At 37.1% G+C, this 24903-nt stretch overlaps 1 protein-coding gene across 6 annotated transcripts in view; it reads left to right on the top strand.

Annotated features, from left to right (window-relative positions):
- Nucleotides 1-24536, top strand: part of LPIN1 (lipin 1) — an 81464-nt gene extending 56928 nt beyond the window's left edge. For all 6 annotated transcript variants that reach the window (XM_058834029.1, XM_058834028.1, XM_058834031.1 and 3 more), the window contains 10 exons: nt 1541-1610; nt 4379-4471; nt 5779-5852; nt 7858-8002; nt 11320-11468; nt 13017-13103; nt 15919-16071; nt 17910-18024; nt 20037-20140; nt 21007-24536. In XM_058834029.1, coding sequence (XP_058690012.1) covers nt 1541-1610; nt 4379-4471; nt 5779-5852; nt 7858-8002; nt 11320-11468; nt 13017-13103; nt 15919-16071; nt 17910-18024; nt 20037-20140; nt 21007-21166 — 1150 coding nt within the window. In that variant the 3' untranslated portion in view covers nt 21167-24536. The remainder of the gene's footprint in view (nt 1-1540; nt 1611-4378; nt 4472-5778; nt 5853-7857; nt 8003-11319; nt 11469-13016; nt 13104-15918; nt 16072-17909; nt 18025-20036; nt 20141-21006) is intronic.
- Nucleotides 24537-24903: the final 367 nt, after the last annotated feature.

Genomic DNA, 24903 nt, shown 5'->3' with positions numbered 1-24903 from the left:
AGGTTTGACTACCCTTAGTTACAGACATGGCTTACTCAAGGCTGATGTACCAGGTAATAGCTTGTATAGTGTATGCTGCAGCCTCACACCTGAACCCCTCTGTGGTCTGAGATGAGCCACTTACTGCTCAACACTGACAGTGTTCTCTGAATCTGATGGTAGTATTTGTCTGCCTACTGAATGTATTGGGAAGAGATGGAGACCTTAGTGAGGATCTATCTTAACGTCATGGTCTCTTAATGTTTTGTGAGCTTCATCTTCCCTAGACAGTGGATACAGTAATTGTGTGCAACAAGAGTTGAGCCATGTTCAGCACATAATAGGAGGAGGTTGACATCCTACTGACTACAGCCCCTAAGTTTTATGTAGTTCCTTAATGGAAAAACAATGGCTTATGCTATGATAAGAGGAATATAATGAATAATAAATAATAATAATATAATAACTAATAATAGCTGGATGGAAGCAGCCAGAGAGTTGTGGTCAGCAGCTCTGTCCAGATGGAAGCTGGTGATGAGTGGTGTCCCTGAGGCCTCTGTCATGGGACTGATGCTCTTCAGTATCTTTGTCAATGACACAGACCGTGGGACTGAGTGCACCCTCAGCACATTTGCTGGTGACACAAAGCTGAGTGGTGCAGTGGAACCAACAGAAGGAAGTGATACTATCCAGAGGGACCTGGATGAACATGAGAAAAGGGCCTATAAGAAAGTCATGAAATTAAACGAGTTAAAATGCAAGGTGCTGCAGCTGGTTTGGGGCAATTCCAGATATGAGTACAGGCTGGGAGATGAATTAATGGAGAGCAGTCCTGTAGAGAAGGATTTGGGGGTTCTGGTGAATGAAAATCTGGACATGAGCCAAGAGTGTGTGTTTGCAGCCCAGAAAGGCAAACATGTCCTGGGCTGCACCCAAAGCAGCGTCTAGGGAGGGATTCTGCCCCTCTGCTCTGGTGAGACCCCACCTGCAGTGCTGCATCCAGCCCTGGGGTCCCCTGCACAGGAAGGATGTGGATATGTTGGAGTAAGTCCAGAGGAGGGATATAAGCATGATCAGAGGGCTGGAGCGCCTCTCCTATGAAGACAGGCTGAGAGGGTTGGGGTTCAGCCTGGAAAAGAGTAGGCTCTGGGGAGATTTTATTGCAGCTCTTTAGTACTTAAAGTAAGTACTTTAGATGTAAGGAGGAATTCTTTATTTCTGTAAGGATGGTGAGTTATTGGAACAGGTTGTCCAGAGAAATGGTGGATGTGCCATCCCTGGAAGTGCTTAAGGCCAGGTTGGATGGGGCCCTGAGCAACCCGATCTAGTGGAAGGTGTTCCTGCACAAGGCAGGTGAGCTGGAATCAGGTGATCTTTAAGGTCCCTTCCAACCCAATCATTCTGTTCTAAATATCTGTGAGCATTCTATGGAATACTAGTGCGGGCCACAGTTAGACCTGTGCTTCATGGCTTTGATCTGCCAGGTGGTGAATACCAGGTAGATTGTGAATTGGGACTTTGGGATAACAAAACGATGTAATTGTCTCCCTTGCATACCCAGGTACTACAACTGGACGACAGCTGGTCCCCTTCTGCTGGCAATGCAGGCGTTCCAGAAACCTTTGCCAAAGGTGAGATTGAACATGAAGACTGGCAAGAGGAGTAGTTTTGAAATTATGCTACTGATTAAGGGAGGGTAGATTCTCTTGTTGTACAAGAGAATCTACACATCAGTAAAATCTACTCACACATAAACATTTGTCTATCCTATGTTATGGCCTAAATAAGGACTAAGTTTGGTCTGTGAATAGTGTTTGTTTGCTAGGCTAAAGTTATGACAACTATTTTGAAGTAAGAAAACTTATTTTTTACTTCATTAATATGGATTATAAACATAAATTATATTGACCCATGTCATTGTTTGCTGTAGCTGAATACTTGGTGTTTACTTTCTGGTTTATATGTATACATCATGCTAAATAAATATAACTAACCTCAGTGAATAAGCTTTAAGTACTAGATGAGGAAGGCCTGAAACTTGCTAGCTTTTTGTTTCTCAGTTGGTTGTTCATAACCTAGGTAGGTAGTGCCAGGTAGCTATGAGTGTGACGTGTGTGTTGGCTTATATAACTGTGCTGAAGAAGTTCAGTGCCACATGACCTGGTGGCTTGTGACAGAAATACTGTAAATGTATATAAAGAAATAGTATCACCACTATCACTATTTCGTGTCCTGTTTAATGGATTTAATGAATTTTTGAACCTAAACGTTCCTTCTGCCATTTGCAGCACTTTACATATCTTTGGGATTGTTCTGTGTGAATTCAAGTGCTATCTCTGTTGCCATCACTGTGGACTAAAATTTTCTTAAAAGCCCAGAATTCTCTCTGCTGATGTTTCTTAGTGCCACATTACCTCCATATGCAGTCATGTGCAGCTGCATGGTACCATCCCAGTATAAAAAAAAAAAGAGCCTAAAAATCCCAAGTGTTTGGTAAACATGGCTTGAATTTCAGAGATGTCACAGAGCCAGATGTTTTGTGCATTACTGCAAATGTTCTAGTAATCATAAAAGGTGGGATTCATCCCATGGAGCTCAAATGCCCACAGAAGGTACATAGTTATCCTACTCTGTATTTGTTGGGTGCTCACAAAGTGTGGTTCAGACTTTGATAGGTGCCTTTTGGGCCTTCAGTGGCAATAAAAATAATGTAAGGTAACTGCATTTTAAATTAAGCACTTTGAAGCCTGAGCCAGATGTCTTGGATTTTGCCTAGGATGGGTAAATGGAAAGTAGTGTCATAAAATATTTTACCATAATATTACAGGAGATGGCAATTCTTCAGCTTTATACTTAAGTCATTATTCATATAGCTTATCAGTTGAGAAAAATTTCTATGAGGGTGTAGTTCAATGTGCTTGAGTTTTTTAATGGCTAATTTATATTCTGAATGCTGATAACTTTCTAGAGAGTTCAGTTTTAATTTAGTGGAGAAGCCAGTATTTATAGTTGGAACAATCTGTATGATTGGAAAGGTTTTACTTGCTTTATGGTACCTGTGAAACTAAATGACTCATTTATGTTACCAGTCATCCTACTGGTTTTCTTCCTGACTTGTTACTTAGTTTTAATTTGCTGTAGTAATAAGGCTAAGGAGTTGAAATACTGAGATACTTTATTAATAAACTGTTTATGAAGTGTTTGCAAATGGAAGTTTTTTTCAAAAAGGATTCACTGATATTCTGTAAAATACATTAAATGCACATCTAATTATAAGCATGTGAATTCCCTCCCCAGTAGTCTGTAGGACATCTGCTTGAAGTTGTTGACACGTTAGAGAATCTCCTTAGATTGTAGCTGTTGTTCTCAATGGTGTAATTCCATTCTCTGTAACTCCATCGACTCCCTGTTTTTTGTCTTTTGTTTGAAAAAACTCAACTTTATTCCTCTGTCATTTCTTTCTTTTCCTCATATACTTTAGATAATATAGTGAAGAAAACCTATGGAAAAACTGAGGAATCCAGTGTGCCACACATTATCTGAACACAGCCCCCTCTTAATTGCCAAGAGTTCTTAGAATTTTTTTGTAAAATTTTTAAAAATCATTAATCACAATCACAGCTTTCTTCTGGTGACCTTATTTGCAGTGGAAGCTATCAGCTCAGAAATAGTGGCTAAGCTGTTCTATGGTGTACAAAATCCTGTGGCCACTTTTAATGTAATATTTTCTGTTCCATCTGTTGCTTGTTTCTGAGTGAAAGAATTTAGCTCCCCTTGTTACAATGCATAAGGCTCCAGCCATTATGGATATTGAAAGAAACTTTTCTACTGGTGTTTAGGGTGTAGAACCAATGAAAGGTAGAAAAGGTTTATAAAAAGAAACAATTCTAACATTTTCAGTCAAATTCATGGCATGATAATTCATAAACTCACCATTCATAAACTCAAAAGCTAGTAACTTTGCTTTTTTCTAAGCTGGTGATTAAATACAAACTTTGTAAGAAACTCACTTGCATGTCAGTTTGTTACTGTTTTGCATGATGCCTCCTTCCAGAAGTAATTTTTTTTATGTATAATTTGCACTAAATAACTTAGAAACAGCAGGTTTTCCATTCTAGATATTATACTAATATCTCTTTATGCTTTTTTTCTTCTTTGATTTGATTTCTTTTTCATTTTCCTTTTAAAAATACCATAAGTATTCATGCTTAAGTTACTTCAGAGCAGCTCTGGATACCATTAGATTTTGCTTTAGTAGTATTTATGGTCCACAGACAGTATGTTTACTTTTATTCTATTTATTATCAGTTAAAATTGTGTGTTTGACCCTTTTTCATTTACATATGTCAGGTTGTCCTTTATTTTGGGCCTTTTTTATGTTACCATCCGTTTGTCACAGGCAACTGTGGAATCTATAATGAGGGACAAGATGCCCAAGAAAGGCGGAAGATGGTGGTTTTCATGGCGAGGGAGGAACAGCACTATTAAAGAGGTAAGCTGAAGAAGCAAGCAGAGTTTCCTTCTAGTTGCAGTGGGAAGGCTGGGCATCTGTATATTCATCTGTCAGAACTTGACTTCAGAGAGTAACTTGGTACTCAGTTTGACTGAGGATATATACATTAAACATGGTCTGAAGTCTGGTTTGTTTTGACTTCAGAAAGCTTTGGATCGGACCCTGTCTGAAGCTTTTGCCTGAAGAGTTTTGGTTGTGCATTAGTTTTCGTTATGTAGATCTGAGGCAGTAATATCTAATGTTTTAAATCTGTTTGGAAGCCTAGAATCAGAGAGTTGTGCCACTAATTTAAAGTTTTCACGCAGATTACCTACCTTTCTGCATCTTTTTTTGATGGTCAAAGAGCAGATGTATTTATGAGTAATGTGAGCTGTAAAACTCAGCAAAACCTAAGATGGCAAACTGACTATATATATTGGTTTGAAAGTATTTTTGATTTTCTTTTCAGAGCATTAGAAGTTGGTGATAACAATCTTAAATTAATATTAAGAGGTTTTACAACAATATTTCATATAAAGCTTTATTTTTTTCACTTTTCTAATGTTCTAATTACTTTATGTTACTGAAGCATTAGTACTTGAGGGGAGAAAATGACTTCTAATACAATTTTATGGTTGTGCCTCGGTCAAGAACTTCTTTAACTTTGCATGAAATAACCATTGTACTGATGTGTGGGTACGGGTTTCAGAGCATGAGATTTAGTTTTTCCATTTTATAGTTGTTTGAAGTTCTTAGGATTTTCTCTGGAAGCATTTGGTTATCTCTTGAGCTGTGGCAACTTTAAATGGAACTACCTTAAGCAGTTTCACTGTTTAAAAATCTCGTAGAATGACTTTGATAGTGTTCAGCATCTACTCAAGATTGAAGCAATTTAGAAAGTTTTACTGGATTAATGATCTTAATGATTCTATGAAAAGTAATTTTTTTTTTCCTTTTCCCGAGTCATACTTTGCTTTCTCAGGTGAAATTTAGCTATTTGAGGTGTATGAACTGAGTAGCTATGGAGCTGATCCCCGAACTTTGAGTACTAGATGTTAAACCTGGTATTTCTGTATTTTTTTCCTTGCAAAACTAAATCTTAATTACTCTTCTGAGTTTTATAGTTGCAGTTTTTAGTTCTTTGTACTGCCTTTATTCTTTAAGGTTTTCATTTTGTCTACAAGCAAAGGAGACAAACAGGTTGTTGATTTTTACCAAATCTGTACAAGGCAGGATTTGATTTTCTAAAAGCATCTGCTTTCTGCTCAAGAGGAGATGCACAACTACTCATACTTCTATTTTTACAGGAAACGAAGCCAGAGCAAGGTATGAGTGAGAGTGGACTTACAGAAGACTCTTCACAGATGAGCAGGGCAAACAGGTACCCCCAAAATCATCTGTACCTGAAACAAGCAAGAGTTACCATTTAAAAATGAAAGTGAATTACCTCAACTATTTGAAGAAAGAAATATTGTGCCAGTGAAATACTTTTAATTTGTTACTCATTGCACCATGTAAATGCAAATAGGAGGTCCCTACCCATGGCAGGGCTGCAGACCTTGTGAGTGCAGTCGGCCAGTTCTATGGTTTGGCTAGCAGCTCTGGGACACATTCCAGCCCCTTGGAAACAAACTGTAATTGGAGCAGTTCTCCAAAGATACATGCATTTCTCTAGAGTTTTTATGAAAACATCATAGATGAACCCAAGCTGTTGTCAGATCCCAGTGCTTATTTTTTTTAAATTTAGATTTATGGCCTGACAAATAAATGGGTTCCTGCATATTTTGGAAAGTTAAGGGACTTTCCAGTGTTTTTCACAGGCAATAGCAGTGGTTTTCTGTTACTTCTTTCCAGGATTGCAGAAGTCTCTTCCTTCTTGTTCTCCTAATGAATCTTACTGTGTAGCCAGAGTCTCACCTTGGAGGGTTCCATAACATGAGCTGTAGCTTGCTTTGGAGTGATGAATTAGCAAGAGACAGCTCTCCTACCTTGTCCCTTTTCTATGCATATAGATCCTAATGTAAAGACGTCTTGTTTGTGCTGGCTGCAGTTACAGCTGAAAAGGGCCAGATTCAAATATGCTTTATGCTCATTAAGTGAGATTCAGGGGTCACCCTTCTGAAACAAAGAGCTCTCATTCTTTCTGGTGGTCAGCAGTTTCAGTCCAGGAAAATGTGATGGAAGGAGGATTCCTCATTCTGTAGGAGATTAGCTGTTGTCTCTGTTGCCTCTCTGAGACTGAGAACCAGAGTAAATTGGAAAGGCTGATTTTCTTTTTAAGGATGACAAGTGGCATATGGGTCTGCTTCTTATATGGATGTTTAAAGAAAAGCTTTAAAGTGGGATTAAGAATTCAAGCAGACTAGATTCTGAAATTGGTGTTGTTTAAATTTTAACTGGTCTTAGAAATCTCTCATTAAAAATTTATTGTTTGCAAGCAAAATGTGGCAAGTGGGATGTTGAGTAAAGATTTTGAGATCACGTGTCACAAAGGATAAGATAGGCTTTTAAATGTTCCTAGTCATGACACTCAGTACCTTGATATTGGGTCAAGACTTCCTAACATCAAACAAAATCCAGGTGTGATTGAAATAAAAGACCAAATACTGATTGTTTTAAAGATTAGATTTGTAGGATCTGAAAGAGTTTTATCTTACACCTAGAGTGATAGATTTTTTTACTGTAGGAAAACTTCCTTCCTGAGAAAGAATACCTTTAACAAATTTCTAACAAATGGTTGTAGCAGAACAAAAGTAATTATTCCAATGTGTATTTAAACAGAATACTATGAGGGAGGTCAGGTTTTATGACTTTTCATCATTCTTTCTGAACAGGGTAATCCTGAAAGTCCTGGAAAAGAATAATTCAGTTATCTGAAGTTGCTCATTGAAAGAAAAGGAGTTATTTTGTATAATAAAACTTCCACAACCTGCATTTTTTTAAAATTAATTTTTTAATAAATTCTTTGGGAGAGGAGAGAAGAAGGAAAGAGCCAGCATTGCAAGTGTCTTCCGTCTTTTGAGAACAGAGGATTTTTTTTTTTTGCAGTTATAGTATCTAATGGGTATTATTTTTTTATTGTATGAGATTTTTTGAGTTAATATAGATTAATCTATATTCATTACATTTAAATAATGAAAACTGTTGTTACAGCCATTCGCTTGCCTATAGCAATCCAAGTTTGAGTAATAGGGAATGTGTGAATGAAAGTTTGGTTTTTCATTGATATATTAAAACTCATGATATGAATGACCTCCTGTGAGACAGTACTTGGTAGCAGAGAATCAATGACTTATTTGGTGACTCACTGTTAATGCATTTTTAATGGATACTGAGATGCATTTACAGACACAATAACATCATTTTCTCTGTGTGCAATGTTCCAGAATAAAAGATGAATCTTCTTCAAGCGATGAAGACCCTAGAGCTGCCAAACAAAACCTCGGGTCATTACAAACCAACTCCAGTCATCTCTCATTATTGTCTGGAATCAGTTACAAAAAATCACTTCGACTCACTTCTGACCAGCTTGTGAGTTAATTTTACATCCTTGTCCTGAAATGTCATTTCTAATAAAACATGAACCTTTACTGTTATTCAGGCTTCAAAGCTTAATTAGCTCTTATATTTTGCATTTAATTCTCTGTCGTTATATTTTTCAAAGAAGCCTTTCCCCTTCTCTTTTCTGTATTAAACATGAATGTTGTTCCTTGCAGCAAGTGCTGGGGTTTGAAGATGGGATCTCATTTAGAAAAATTACAAAATTAAATTACCAAGTGTGTATTTGTCTCCTGAGTAAGTGTATTGGAACTACAGCCTTTCTTGTAGTATGTGAAATGTGTGTGTATTAACAGGCCTCTCTTCTTTCTCCTTCCTCTCTTTTCCTTTTCTCTCATTTATAGGCAGATAATCACATTTTGCATAAATGCAGTTTTCTGTTAGTAACTTCTGAAGGAGCTGCTTGTGAATTTATAATGAAGCCGGGCTATTGATTTTTTTTTGGAACTTATTAATTTATTTGAAGCCAGTTCTCTTCCTCTGTGACAGAGGTGTTTTGACTAATGATGACAAAACTGTTGCAGTTTTGTGTTCTGTACATTTCAATTTGATCTGGAAAAATGGGCTACAAGAAGAAATACTTCTTGTCATCTTAGGTACAGATAATTAATTTTCTGAAGGAAACCCACATGAGGCATACAGCGTTTAACAGCCCATCACTCACTGCCTGGATAATTTGTAAGAAATACAGAGTTTTTCCCAAGAGACAGATGAGATGTGTTGGTTATTTTCTGTTGCAAAGAGAAAGCAGGGGTTATACAAATAAATTGGGACTTTACAGTTTCAGAAACCTGCAGAAATTAACTGAAGTTAAAACTGCTCTTAAGTTGGTTTCTTGATGAAGCAGTGGGTGAGATTCATCAGTTATCCATGAGTTCTGTATTCTCACCTCCTTTTCACTTTTTAGCTAATTGAAGAGTTGCAATGAAAGCTAATGAAGAAAAAGATATACTAAGAGTATTAAATTCCTGCAGGTCTTGGGAAAATGAACAGCTAGGTTCTCAAATAGAATCAAATCAGTAGCCTCTTGTCCCACATGTCATGAAGTGGCACAGGAGACAGTGAAGGGCAGCAAAGTGGGAGAGTTAAGGATAGTTAGTGTAGGCTGAAGGATAATAGTTCATGTGGTGTGAGAGGTTGATTATTGTACAAAGGAGGTGTAATACCGTAGAACACAAATCCCCCTAGAAAAGGTCTTAATTAGAGTTTATGAAACATTTTGTTACTCACATTTCTCTGCATATGTATCTGGCTTTCAGAATGGGGAGTGCCTATAGATGGTGCCTATTCCATCATCTGTTACTGTTTATGTGAATATTTGGGAATTTTTTTTTTAAATTTATCTCATTGTGAAACAGAACTTTTTTGTTTATTTGTTTTGTTCTTTTCTATAAATCAATGCCTAATATACACCACACGGGGTAAGCCTGTGCTGTTATTTAGAATACCTCTACTGAAAGCAATAAAATTCAGTGTGACCAAATTGGGTTGACTGGTTGGATTCCAGGTGCCAAGCCACTCTGTCACTCCCCTTCTCAGTGGGATGGGGGTGAGAACATAAGGTGGATAAGCAAAGAGAAAAACAAGTGTATACTCTACTTCCCACCAGTGAGGGATGCTCAGCCACTTCCCAGAAAGCAGGGCTTTCAGCTCCCTCTGGTTGGCAAACATCGTAAAATAACAAATTCCCCCCTTCCTTGTCCTTTCCTTAACTTTTATATCTGAGCTGATGTCTTATGTATTACTATCATGTACAATTAATAATTGTATTTGTCCTGGTTTAGGGCAAATTTGGGAGAAAACCTCTGAATGGGGTCCCTCCAGAAAGCAAATTCAGGTGGCCCCTCCCCCAACTGGTTTGAGAAAAACATTTCCTTGGACAAAAGTGGAAAAAAATGTTTATTCAACAGAAATGGAATACTATTAAACAATAAAATCTCTCGCTGTTCAAAGGGATGGCAAATACAGAAAAGTCCTTTTCATGTGGTGTAGCTCAGCTCGTTCAGGCTCTTCTCAGTCCCTCAGGTGCTGGAAAGTGCCGAGGCCCAGGCCCTGGTAGGCCACAGGTGTGAGCTCCCCGGGGTTTTCAGCCCAGAGCAGGTTTGAACAGATTCAAGGAAAAAACAGTCCAGGGAACTTCTCTGCCTCAGGTAGTTAAAAACTAACTAAAAGCAAAGGAGAGCTCTGTCCCGCTGTCTGTCCATGCTCTAGATAGCACAGGCTGGAGAAACATACAGGGGAGTGAGTGCCGTTTCTGCAAACAAACTGTGGCTTCTTTCCCTCTTCACTCTTGGAACCAGTCTTAAAGGTGCAGAACTTAATATGTAACATAAACAGAACAGATGGCTGGGATACAAGCATCATAAAGTCACCCCAGAACCATATGGAATATCCCTTTGGTTAATTTGGGTTATCTGGCCTGGTTGTGTCCCCTCCCAGGATCCTGCCCCTTGATGGGGGAGGAATGTTGGAGAGGCAGAGCTGGTGCTGTGCCAGCGCTGCTCAGCAGCACCCAAAACTCTGATGTGTTACCAACACCTTTCCAGCTGCCAGTGCAAAGCCCAGCACTGCGAAGGCTGCTGTGGAGAAATGAACTCCAGACCGAATATAATTTCAACCCTTTATTCCATACTGTTTGTATCATACTCAATTCCCACATAATTGATATATCTTCTAACTGTTCATTGTATTTATTTCTCATTACTGAAATCCCTCTTTACCCACAGATACCACTTAACTACATTCTTAAACCATCTCTATACCAAACATACATTTTATTAACTACTCTCCCATCCTTCTATAGATAAATATTACATATTACTTTCCCATTTCTTGGGCTTCCTCCACCCCTCCGGATTTGTAACTTGGGCTCTATTGCATCAGGATGGGTGGTCAGGACAGGAAAGCAGCATACCTGATTGTTGGGCACCGACACCGGCCTGGCTGGGGTCATCATCACATTCCCCTTGCTCCTTGCAAAATTCATTCTTCATCAGTTCATGTCATTCCTGCTACTTTGCTTCCTGCAGCATACAATTTACACCACAGATTATTTTTCCCCCAAGGTTAAATCTCTTTGAGGTACATACTGGATCTCCCTTGTGCATTACCCCCCAAATACACCCTGGTCTTTGGGCAAAAACAACCCTACAACTGGGTTTGCCTTTATGAGAGGAGAAATCCCATCAGCTTCTTTATAACTCACCAAGGCAATGATCATGTGCAGCCTTTATACTCTGTCCATTTCAAATGCTCAGTTTGTTGACCATTGTGCTGATAATGTCTTGCAGAAAAGCTTAAAGCTCAAGAATGGCCCCAATGATGTGACCTTTAGTGTAACAACCCAGTACCAAGGCACTTGCCGCTGTGAGGGCACCATTTACCTATGGAATTGGGATGATAAAGTTGTTATTTCTGATATTGATGGAACAATCACACGGTGAGTTCATAAACAGGCAAAGACACTATATGCAAGGATTTTCCCCTTTAGTTTAAAGGAAAACATAACAGGGAATGTTAATCACAGAATCTTCATATACCAGTGTTTTGGGAGGTTTTGTTTCTTGTTTTCGGTGTTTTGTTTTTATTTTAAATTTGGCTTTCAAACAATACAATGTTTAGCTGAATTTTTAATTTAATAGACATATGCCATATGTGCCCATTATTTGTCACCTGTTGTTGTTTCGTGGTAGTATTTACAGTAGTATTGGAGGACCTTCTGCAACATCCTAACCTTTGTGTTGCATCACACTTATGAAATAAGGAGCAATTAAAAGGAGTAATTAAATATGAAGGAGTAATTAAAAAGAAGAAACTTGGGAAATTTGCTTTAAATGGCATTCCTGGGCATTCCAGTGATAGGCATTATTACTTGGAAGACTAGACTCCAAAATCAATGTCAGAAGTAGAATCTGATGGAAAGTTTCAGATTAGCACTTTGGGTAAAACTCATAATTTTGGAGTGACCAAAATGATTCACTAACTTGCTGGTTTCTATTTCTTTAGTGCATTTAATGCTGGGAAAAATAATTGTGTGTGGAACAGGGAAAGCATGAAATAAAAATACAAGCATTGTCTTTTGAAGTGAGATGTTTAATTTGTTTCAAAATTACTTTCTTTGAAAATCAAACTTAGCTATATCTAATTAAGAAAAAGAACAAGGAAAAATAATTTTCAAGAGCAATCTGAGGGAAATTAAAATACTTGATTTAAACTGAAACTCTCTTCTTTCTTGTGATTTATCCATTGTATGTCAAACTTCTCATTTGGTGCCAATGTAAATTAACATATCTCTCCACTTTGCTTTCTTAAGCTTCAATAAAGTGTGTAGGATCTATTCTCTTTGCTATTGATCTGCCCAGAGATACCGAATCACTTCACCTTAAAATGCCAATGAAATCCATTCTAAGCCACTGCACAATATTTCTTCCTCTAAGATGCAAGTTATTCAGGGTGTGGGACTTCTTGCTGTGTATCTGTACAATGCTTAGTCAAGCAAGATGCTCATTTGCACTATTCATTATTATAGCGTAAATGATTTTCTCTAGTATAAAGCAGGAAATACATTGAAGCCAGAATGAATATTTCTTATTAGTTTATACCTGAGCAACTCCTGGCTTAATGTGGAGAAGTTAGTTGGAAGTGACTCGCTTCATAATTTCAGTTTCCCACAAACTTCAATTATGGGTAGGTTTGGTTTATTTAGAAAACATTTAACATAAACCTCAAAAAATATGCTTGGCACTGGTGGTCTTGGCACCAGAGGCCCAGTTGATGACCTGTGTGCTGTGACTCCCATGTTACCTTTTGGGGCACAAGCTTATCCATGTTGGGACACAGCAGTAATTTAAACAACAGTCCCTTACAGAATACCTTATTTTCATTTGCAGCTACCCAAGTAAGTTAGTGGAATTTGTATTAGACTTGACTGTTGCTATAACTATGGGTTTTTTTTTCAGTTCAGTTATATTGTTTTTCCTTTATTCAGGTCAGATACTTTGGGTCATATTTTGCCAACTCTTGGCAAAGACTGGACACACCAAGGGATTGCGAAGTTGTACCATAAAGTGAGCCAGTGAGTATTCAGTAAATCTGTTCTTGCATCTGTGACTTCTTTGTGTTTATTCATTTGCGTGTAAAAATTTAAATTTCTCCAGGCTTCCCTTAACCTATAAGGGTGACAATTTCATCAATATCTTGTCGCTTCAGTGATGCTTACAGAGTGTAAACATCTCCTGCACGATATCCAGAGCAAAAGCTGCTTTGTGATAACAAAAGCAAAAGCCCCCTATTTGTGAGTGGTGATTGCTCTTCCAACCATCCCAAACAGATACAGACAGTTCCCAAGACTGCAGTAATTTGAATGAGTTATGCAGTTGCAGCAAGTGGAGCTTTCTTGAAAACTGGGAATTGCAGGAGCGTTAATTCCTAAGATGGTAATTCACCTTCCTTTCACTCCTTGTTGAGGAGACTGTGAAATGCATGAAGACTCTGTGTCCCAGGGTGGTCACTGTAGTTGGAATTCTTCTTGCTGAACTTGTCTTACTTGGAGTTGTGCAGGGTTGGAACCTAAGACATATGGAATGAATCTGTTTGGGGGGGTTCCCTTTCTTTCCAGTGAGTAGAAAGGGATTTCAGTGAAACAGCTTTGATTTAAACTGTCTAAACATCAGGCTTCCAGTCAAGCAAGATAAATCTCATCCTTAAAACACAGCATAATGTCTTGATCTTGACTAGAAATCTATCCATTTTGGATACTCACTGCTAATATTATTATTGTTTTATTTGTTGTATAAATAACGAGCTTCAAAGACATTGATGATCTTCTGCTGATTGTGTAATATTTATTTTATTTCTGTATGTAAGTGTTGCTAATCTGTTGTTAAATTGCAAGGTGTTAGGAAGGATCAGTTTTAAAATATTTCTGTCATTGGTTAATTCTGAGAGCAGGTGATAAGTAAAAGTTGCTTAAAATGCAATTTAAGGTTATTGAAACTCAGTAAGGACCATGCTGTGAAGGGCTTAAGGAAAAGGCTTTAACCTGGCAACATTAGTGCTTTAGCTGCTGTATTATAGCCCAATAATGGACCTGCACTGATGTCTGCTGGTCCAAGGTAATAAATATCTTCCATGCCACTGGAGCAGATAAAGGACTTGGATTCATCATGTTTACTTGTGGCTTTTGCATCCTATGTAATTCTTGGAGAAAGATGGGCATCTTCAAAGCGTAGCTCAATATACCTGGGATCTAAGCATGTTCAGAAAAAAATATTTTTTCCCCATTAGCTCTTGAAGAAGTATCAGGAAACAGTATATCAGCTATGCTTTAGGTCAGTTAATGTTGTTAACATTATATCCAGGTATGACCCAAAGCAATTTATTCTAAAACAATGGGGATGTTTCCTCTGATGAATATGAGCAGGAGAGGAGCAATTAGACTGTACCAGCTCATGTGTGGTGATGTGTGGAAATGCCTCTAGGTGAGCAAGGCTAGTGCAAAAGTACAGGTGTACTGTTGGTTCCCTGCATACATTTTGCAATGTAGTTGAGCCATTTTGTACACCAGAAGATCAGAGACAGTGTATGGGGATTTTTGTAGTTACCCATTGAGAGAAGAAAAGGAAATGAAGAAAAATTAATTGATGTCTGAATGGGATCAGATAAAGTATCCGATTTTGAATTTTTACAAGGAGGATTAGTGATTGCTGTTTTCTTCTGTTGCAAGAATGTCAGCTTTTCGTATATATTTAAATTACCATAAATGTTTGAAGAGCCTCTGGTACACATCACAACTCTCCTCTTGGTTAATCTGGTTTGTTCTGTGTACTAGAGTTATGCTAAGGTTCATTTATTGCTTTTTGTTTTACATGGGTGGTGAATTTTAAATTATGGGTGTTGGAATCTAAATTATGCCAGAGACGCTTGTCTGTGCATTAGACATACGTGTTCACAGAAAGGACTGGACAGCTTGGGAATTCACATGCCGAGTTCTGTGTATAACCTCTGCATTACATTTGGTGAAAATGTTAATTAATTTTTTTAATTGCAGTTGTTATTTCTGTGCCTGCCAGCATTATCAGTTGTTAGGGCTTTGATGATCATAAACATAGGGGAAAAAATAGATTTGACTCATGTTGGTTTTCAAATTACTGAGTTAATTATGTCGTGGCTAGATATTACAGCTGAACACCATATAAATGCTTAATAGTTAGAGCTAATGACCATGCATGCCCTGAATACAGTATTTATTTTACAAAAAAGTAATTTTTTAATAGGAATTGTAAAGTAATCTCCTATTAAGCTGAACTACTATCAGATAGGATTCTGTTCTATCATTAGCAGAATCAAAGGCAACCTGTGACGTATGCCAAAACTTTCATTTCAGTGTCAAGTTAAAGATTACTTCTCATACTGTGTTTTGAAGCTCAAGTTGTTCCAGCTTGAGGAAATATGTTACTGCTGCACATTTTTTTTGCAGAGGCCTGAGAGGCAGGAATGAAACACTGTTAATACAACAAAGGCCAATATACCATTGTCTGCTTTATGCCAAGTGTTTTCCTCTTCGCAGATGTCTTTTTAGTTTATTTTAAGGACAGTGGTTCCACCACACAGGGGTGGAAAGGTAACCATAAGGACTATGTGTCCTGAGGGGAGGAGAGAAAAATGATTACTCTTTAGGTGTAATCACTAAATGCACCGGGGCTAGGTGGGTTTCAATTATCCAGTTCCTGGTATAAATGTTTTTACTCCTTTTAAATTTAGCCTGGGTTAAACATAAGACTGTTTAACAGCCATGATTTGATTCATGTAAAAGTAACCCCCTAAAATTATTAATACCTAAACACCTGTTTTATTTTTACAGTAGTTTCTTCTTTTATATTTGCTCACAGAAATGGATATAAATTTTTGTACTGCTCAGCACGAGCTATCGGAATGGCTGGCATGACCAGAGGATACTTGCACTGGGTCAATGAAAGAGGAACTGTGCTGCCTCAGGGGCCAGTTTTGCTGAGTCCAAGCAGCCTATTCTCAGCTCTTCACAGGTAATGCAATTTTTTTTATAATTGCTTTTACAAAGAAGGAAACTCTGAGGTTGGTGGAGGCTGAATTATAAGCTTTTTAAAAATACTTGAAATAATTCCTAATTTAATCTTTTTTTACATATTGGTGCAAAATTTAATTAAGAAGAAATTTTGTTAGAAAAAGACCAAAATTCACTAGTTACTCAATGTCTGTTTTTTGCCTAGTTTATATCTTAGATGTATATTAAGGCACAGCTGTGTTCGCTGTTTACCAGTAGGTACTGCTTGGTGACTTCATGTGTTTAACATTGTGTGTTCATATTTAGCTGTGGGAGAAATGTGGATGTTTTCATAGAAATTCCTCTTGTCTTTACCTGTAAGGTGTTCCACTTGGCATAAGTATATTTTTGTGAAAGGTTATTTCTTGGTGGGTTTTGAAGAAATTCATGTGAAAATGAAATGAACTTTTTGTATGCCTGACTGCACTGTGGGATTCTGTGAAGACAATGTTATCTTTTCTAGGTGATGAACTGTGGTGAGTGAATAATAACAGCACAGAATATGAATATCTTACTTTCTGCCTAATTCAGCAAAGCATGTCAAGTGATTACTGAAAATATTTTAAGCTGTTAAAAGCTGCTGTGACAGGATATATTTCATTAGAATTTTTAATAGAAGGTTGTTCAGATGTTCTCCTGATTGAGTGACATGCTACAGGCTGTCTAAATGTTCTAAATATAAGAAACTGTGGAAGTATTACAGTGCGCTTCTTAGACTTATTAAGTAATAGATGCAGGGCAAGGTAGTTACTGTTATTTTACACTCCTTGTATCTAGAAATACATTTAAATGATACTCCTTTTGGTGTCTTGTTTAGGCTAAGTAATGCCCATCTTTCAGTGTACACTATTGTAACTGCTGAGGTGTGCAGGCAATAAATTACTTCACTCTTTTATCCATAGATTTAATCCTCGTAGGTTTGAGATCAGATGTGTGTGAGACTGAGGAAAGGTGGTTTTATTAATCTTTTGCACATTCTCAGACATGGATTTATACATGGATCTGCTGTTCCAAAGGGCTGCTGTACTCCTATGAAGCCTTCTGTACTATTCACATCTTCCTTGACATATGTGTTGGTGCTAGGATCTTGGATTCTGAGCTTCTTGAGTGCTTTTGTGTCATGCTGGCATCTTCTATGTTATGGGAACTCCAGACTCTGCCACCTGTTCAGTCCTCTTGCCAAGAGAAGCTGTTGTGAAAGGGCTTTTGCCCAGAGATGAGATAACTCCTCTGTTCATTAATGAATTCTCTATTCTGTAAGGAGCAGCTGAAGAGAAATAGAAGATTCCTTTATTCCTTAACTTTTGCTAATCGGCATTAGTGGAGAACCTGACTGTAATTCTGTCTTAACAGGCTGAGGTGCTTCTAGCACATACAGTGATTGCAATCCTTTTAAAAATAAATTTTTTTAAAAAGCGCCATAAACAGTGAGGGCTAATATAATCTATGAATCATTCTGCAGTTCTCAGGAGGCACTTTACTTGATAAGAGTTTATGCCTCATAAGGATTGATTTAGCAGCTGCTCCCTGTAATCCACTATTTTTGCTCAGTAGCCATCATTGTAATGTAGGTTTCAATAGAAATTACCTTGTTTTGGAGGATTTATTTACTGTGCCCATTATGTAAGCTTGCGAATTCTGCTTTGTCTTTATGAGCAATCTGAGTTCTAAAAGATTTATTGGAGAAGGGTGAATGCTATGCAGTAGTGTCTAGCTAGGTGAAAATGTTAAATAAAGAATATAAAATGGTTTGTGCTTATTTCATGTGTACTTATTGAGATCCCCTTTTTATCATTTCAGGGAGGTCATTGAAAAGAAGCCAGAAAAATTTAAAGTTCAGTGTTTGACTGACATCAAAAATTTGTTTTATCCTAACACAGAACCCTTTTATGCTGCTTTTGGAAACAGACCTGCTGTAAGTAATAGCTGAATTAATTTCTATTGCAGAGAACAGAAATATTGCTGTTATTTCATGGTTCTGTTGTATTAGAACCTAGAAGCTTTAAATGAGAGTTAGGAACATTTTATTAGGCCCTGTACATAAGAGGTTATTAAGGTTCTTCCTCAAAAATGTCATGATGTAGGATTCAGAGATGGAAGAGCAGCAAAGCAACTATGTTATATCTGCATAAATTATCAGTTAAGCTTGTGTAGAAACAGTGGTCTCATTTTAATCCACATAAATACAGTGTTAGTGACATACCTGTGGTCAGACAGAAAATATTTCAGATTAATATTGGTAGGACTTATTCTTCAAACTGTAAGTAAACTCAAAAGACCTTGAATGTCCTATTGAATTCAAAAGATTCTACTTTGTATGGAAAGTGATATATTGGACATAGAAAAGGAAAGACGTATCTCTGACATGCATTGGAAGACTGGATATTTGGGCTATAGAAGGCTCCTGCTCTTGCCCTGTTATCTCAGCAAAGGAAACCATCTCATGGACTTGGGCTGAGAGGGAACCCTGGCAATCCCTTATTTTAAAGCATTATGAGGTCCTCACTATCCCACTGCTGTATTGAATTGTTACATTATAGGCAGCTTAGTTTTTATTATCAGGGCAGCTTTAAACATGTGATTATGAAATAACATTCTAAAAACTTCTGTGATGCTGTATTATGGATAATAACTACCTCTGGTTCCATTTTTTTGAACCTCAGGGAAACATGCATTAAAATAATTATTTTCTTTCAGTAAAATTTCAAGTAAAACAGTAAGTTACTGTATCTAAAATAATTACTTGTAGCTCATTCCCATGCTTGCTGCCAGAGTGCAGGCTTCAGGTGTGTGATGTGCCATGGGCTTTGTATAGCTCAGGATCACAGTTTTCTCAATTTTCTGCTCTGGGTTTTCTGTTCTTTTTCTGGTGGTGTTTTATTTTCTGGTTTGTTTGGTGTTTTTTTTTTTTGTTTGTTTTTTTGTTTTTTTTTTTGTTGATTGATTTGGTTTGGTTTTATGTTTGGTTTGGTTTTTCCAAGAACAAACTCAGGGAAATTTCTGTACACATGGATGTTACAGGTATAGGCAGTGAACGGACTGCCATGATGCTAAATTCTTGAAGTGTCTGCTCTTCCCTTTTGTTTAGTTACTTTATTTTTTTTGAACGTTCTTTACAATATAGATATAAAAATAAACTTTTTGGTTTTATTAACATTCCAGTTTTTCAGCATCTTGGCTTTTGAAGCCATGATTTATATTAGCAAAATGGAAATTGGTTTTGCTCTGATCTTTTGAGAGATATTTTCAACTTTAGTTTTGTCAAACTTTTCTTCAGAACAGGTCAAAATTTATTTATTGTTTCCCTTAACAATCTGAATTTCTTAGAATTCTTAATTCTGACTTCTAATTGTACTTTCCGTAACTGTATCTGCATTACCTGCTGGGGCTCACTGCTGCTGTTTTGGCGTGTATTTCTTTCTTTCCCTTCTTTTCCGCTTGCTCTGACATGGAGTATGGCATGTGAATATGCCACAAATCAGAACTCAGGAGCTAAGTGATTGCTTTAGTACAGATATATTTGTTACAAATTTTGTGACCTTGTCCTTAAAAAATAATTCCTGTTTTATGTGTCAGTTACATTTTAACCTCTGTACACTCTTGTGACATACTTGGTACAACGCACACAGGACATCAAATAGTCTCTGAAAGAAAAATGAAGTTACTGAAAAAATGAACATAATTTTGATTAACAGTTTAAACTGAAGTGGCAAACTTCTTACCTAGCAGCAAATTGTCTGTTTCATGAGCATTTCATTAGATTGACCTCATTTGTAACATAGTGGAGAATTTCAGGCACACAGTAACTAGGAAAATTTAGTACTGGTTCTGCGTAAATATGTTCTTTTGTGTAATATATTACAGAAAGATTGCACATGATTTTGCAAAGGCAGAATCATGATTTTTCTTCTTTTATATTCTTTTTAGGACGTTTATTCATACAAACAAGTGGGGGTTTCTTTAAACAGAATATTTACAGTTAACCCCAAAGGAGAACTTATACAAGAGCATGCAAAGACAAACATCTCATCGTAAGTAATCTCTTATTCCTAACGCTTTATGTACTAAATTAATTTGCTGTGCTAACTTATGACTCAAGTTGCCCAAAGACCCATTCAATTTTAGTAATTAAAGATTCCATAGAATACTTGAAACAAAACAAAAAGATTTAGAATAAAATACAGACTTTCCACTTCCCTTCAGTTATACTGACAAAAAAAAATTCTTTGTATTTAGTATAATATATTCCATCTACCTTAATCATGTAAAAGATTTAGAAGTGGATGATTTAGTCTACATAAAAATGAGACTCACTAGTTTGCTGATGCCACCAGCCTTTCCCTGGCCTTTTCAAAGTTTCCTTTTCCTGGATCTCCTATCTAGAAGATCCAGAAAACAAAATGTGAAGGGAGCATCAAGTGCTCCCAGCAAGATGCTTTTAGGCACTGGTAACCCCTAACACTGGAATGGCTTTTAGTAATGTTAAGTGTTTGTGTCCTTAATTGAAAGGGAGCCATATGTGTATAAAATATGAATAATCAGTTGAGAAGGGAGCTGGTTGAGCCAAGCTGGACAGAAATGGAAAAGCACAATGTGGTGCTTGAATATTTTAATAGATGATCTGGGTGTAAAATGGCATCTGTTTCTCACTAGGTAAGTATCATTTGTTAGAATGAACAGATTAGAATGAATTTCTTATCTTAACTGTGAATCCTTTCTGGAAGCTGGGAACCAAAATGAAATTTAGTTTTATTCTTTTGAGGAGGGTGACTTTTCTACCTTGTCCAATTGTAAATGCAGTCATGCTTTAGTGGTTGTGAACTTAAAAAAAGTTCAAAATAAGATGATGTGAAATGGTTCAGCATTCTTTTTTTTTTTTAATTTTTTTATTTTCCAGCTATGTCAGACTCTGTGAAGTGGTAGATCACATTTTCCCTTTGCTGAAAAGAAGTCATTCTTCAGACTTCCCTTGTTCTGATACCTACAGCCAGTTCACCTACTGGAGAGAGCCTCTGCCACCATTTGAAACTCAGGATGTACATCCAGCATCATCTTAACCCCATCTCCAAATTGTTGGTCTCACCTCAAAGAATGGGTTGGCTTGTGTTGAAAGGACACTACCTGGCTTTTGCTGTTGACAGTTCAGTTGGAATCTGTGAAGTTGTGAGCATTGTATTTTGTTGTGAGCAAACTTAGGAATGCTTTTTCATACTTAGTCAGGTTTCCAGACAAGAGGAGTCTTTCTAGGAATAGGAGCTGTGTTTCTAAGTCCTCTCCCAGGTCCTCAAATTTTGCCATGCACTTTGATTAAAGAAGGTCGTTTAAAAGTGCAGTGATGTTGGAATTGCAGTTAAACACGCTGTAAGGTTGTGGAGTGATCCCATGTCTGTTCTGCATCACTGAAGCCATCTTCTATCCTGTCAGAACCCCTTGCCAGTAAAGGAGCTGAAGGTGCTCACCATTCCTGTTATTTGGTGACACAGACAGGGATTGCAATCTATATATCAACATTCTTCTCTCTGAAGGAGTAAATGATTCTTCCCATCTCCCCTTGCTTAACCAACAACTGTTTGTTTAAGAGTTAATTACTGGTCTAGATCCTCAGCAGATGTAAATCAGTGTAGCTGTCAAAACCAATTGAGCTGTGTTTGATTTATTCAGCCTGTTTTGACATGGGACATTTCTGAGGAAATAAATTATGTGTAATCTAAATAGAAAGTAAATGAAATAGGATGGCCAGGTTTCTCAGTTTGGGAACTATCATGTTTCAACAGTATCTTTTTGGATCATGGTAAGTGTGCAAGTGGAAGATACAGGCCACTGTGGATAGTGCCCACCTTGCTGAAGGGGGTGATTTTCAGTAAACACATCTTTCCCACACATAGTGTGCTGACATTGAAGATCTGTTACTGAGCCAAAAATAGTAAGGATTTTATCAAAATGGAATAGTTTTTTTTGAAATATTATTTTGGTTAAAATGTGAATTTTGATGCTGGTGAATGATGCCTCTCAGGTTTTTACTATATGTATTTTTTTGCTTTGTTTTGTATCATAAAGAATGGATACTTTTAGTGCAATTTATTCTCCTTTAAGGTAATGAAGTCTCCTGCTTTTTCTTTCTTTTTTTTCCTTATTTATCCAGACACAAGCTGTAGATACTGTTTTTGACAGCCTTAAGATTGAACTGTGTGCAATAAAAGCAACACTGTGGATCAGTTGATAACATTTTCCAAATGGTCTGCCTTTACACAATGTGGTACTTAAAATATGGACTCCAAGTGCCCACATGCCAAATAATTTCAAATGTGTTGTAGTTAGGAAAAAAACTATTTTTCCTTTTGAAATATACTGAAAAGTTTGATTGCTTTCTGAAATGCTGGAAGGGGCATGGGTTTCTATTTACATTGTATTTCAGTATGAGTACACTGGTGGTTCACAAGCTGTGGTCTCTGCCAGCTTGTGATCAGAGGCTATGGGTATGTGTTTTGCAGCCATTTTTTAGTGTTTTCACTTAAGAGTTTAATAACAGGAAGGCAGAATAGTCCAGGAGAAATTTTAAGATGTGGTTATGATTGGTTATCACCCAGAAACTTGGAAATGGCTGCTCTATATCACATTTGTTCCGTTTCAACAAATTCTGGTTTTGCATGTCAAGAGTGACAGCTATGTAGATGGGATGGTAACTTTCTGGTAGGGATTTTCTAAGTTTTACTACTGAAGACTTTATCTGGGATGTTGGTGGGCCAATTTATGATTTCTCTGTGCCTTCAAAAGTAATGAAAACAAGTGCAATGCTTTACATACCTGCAGCGTGCAGTGGAGAGCCCTCCCCAAGTCTTCCTTTCACATGTTGCTACTTCAGGCAATGTAAATGTCCACTTTGGACATACCAGGATTAGACACAAAGAAGAAGAAATGACTGTTTGACAACCCAGAACTGATTGTGTTCTCTTGAAAATTTAAAGAAAATGCAAATATCTTTTTACTCCAAGGTGTAAGAAATATGGGGTGGATTTTCTGAAAGACTATCAGTGGGGATTGCAGATTGCCAAACTGAGATGGTTGCATCTCTAGATATAGCTACACTTTCCTTTAATTAGCTATTAATATATGTCAATAATGATTGAATAAATGGGTGAATGTACTAGCTGCATCCTGTTTAAATTCAGTTTTGGTAAAGGCCTATTTCAAGCCATTTGTTATGTAAAATATATAAAATAAAATCAACCCTTCTCTTCAATGGGAGGTTGTCAGTTTTGTGGTTTTTAATAGTAGTTAAAATCTATTTTCCCAAGATACTACACACAGCAACTCCCATTAGAAAAGATGGACCCTGAAAGCTCTCCACAAAGCCTTTGATATATTTATTTATAACTTAATAAGTAGGCAATCCAGGGTAGTTTGTTGCCTTTAGTGTTTAAAACCAAATGATGGTGTGAATAAGGAACTGTTAGAATTCTGTGAGATTGTGGTCACAGTGCAGTGCTGGTACAGGTAACCCTGAGGTGCTGCAGAATCTGTCCCAGAGTTTTTAAGATTTGTTTAAACAGTGTTATGGCTGACTTGACCTAGTGTTGGTAACCATCTGCCTCAAGGCTGAAGTTGGACTGCATGACCTCCAGGGGTCCCTTCTGACCAACTTTTCTGTGATTCTGTGACATTGAGCACTTCTGGCTTGCTGCATCCCCTTTGTATCCAAAATTGAAATATAGCTGAACAGTGTCAGGAATGTGTGTTGCTGTAACTTTTATGAAAATTAATGACAAAAAAGAGACTTACGTGAAAATCAAGGGTTTGACCTTCTAGAAACATCACCATACATTTCTAGAAAGTATAAGACATTTTGATTTGGTAGCTGAATAATTTTAACACATTTAAACTGTGTATATATTCTTAATTCACATATAAGAAAAAAAAGGTATGGTTTAAAAAATTGCTACTCTTTCTGTGAAAGAAGAAAAATCAACTTTGCTTGCAGTGTAATGCTGGTTTTTGTTACAGAAAGACTGTGTTAACAAAAGTATGCAGACATATTAAATCACAGTATATTCTATTCATACAATACACAGAAACTAGAATATGCAGCAATGAGGAGCGACTAATGTTTATTTTCTTGATGCTGATGACCACACCACTCTAACTGTGTCATGGGAGGGAAAGAATGTTGTACTTGTGACATTAGTTATGCTGAAGATAAAATGTTACTGCTTTAATTTGGGGAAAGAGGAGAAAGAGGTATTGGGTATTTTTTATTTGTAGATATGGTTTGTTATTATTTCAAAGCCTATTTATAGACAGTGTTTACTCTGTATATGTATGTGCTACTGCAGTTATGGAAATAGTTTTAACACTTAATTTTGATTTGCTGAGTGCAACAAGGGTAGAAATATATATTGTAATAAAGGTGGAGATAATTTTTTTTCCTGACTTTTCTATTTTTCTGTATTACTTGATGGCCAAGTGGTTTTGCAGAACTGCTGAACCTATAAAGCATTGTATCTTCTGTCTCCATTGCCAGTTTCTTATTGGAGCTGTCCAGTGTAACTTACATTATTTTTGCTGTTCAGCTGCAGTGTTTTACCCAAAGCCTTTTAAAACTGAAAGAGTTTACTGAGGGAGACGGAGCCAAAATCTGGGCTCTGGTTGTTTTGTGACATGGGAACAGCGCCTTGGAGCCAAGAACAACCAGGTGGAAACTGGAGCAACTTGGAGAAGTCAGGAATCCTACCCCAACCCAGAATTTCTTGAATCTTCCTCTTGTCCAATTCCTAGTGTGACCTAAGCAAAAACTGTC

Source organism: Poecile atricapillus, chromosome 3, assembly GCF_030490865.1.
Source record: "Poecile atricapillus isolate bPoeAtr1 chromosome 3, bPoeAtr1.hap1, whole genome shotgun sequence".
Taxonomy (NCBI): domain Eukaryota; kingdom Metazoa; phylum Chordata; class Aves; order Passeriformes; family Paridae; genus Poecile; species Poecile atricapillus.
This window is presented reverse-complemented; position numbering and strand designations above follow the sequence as displayed.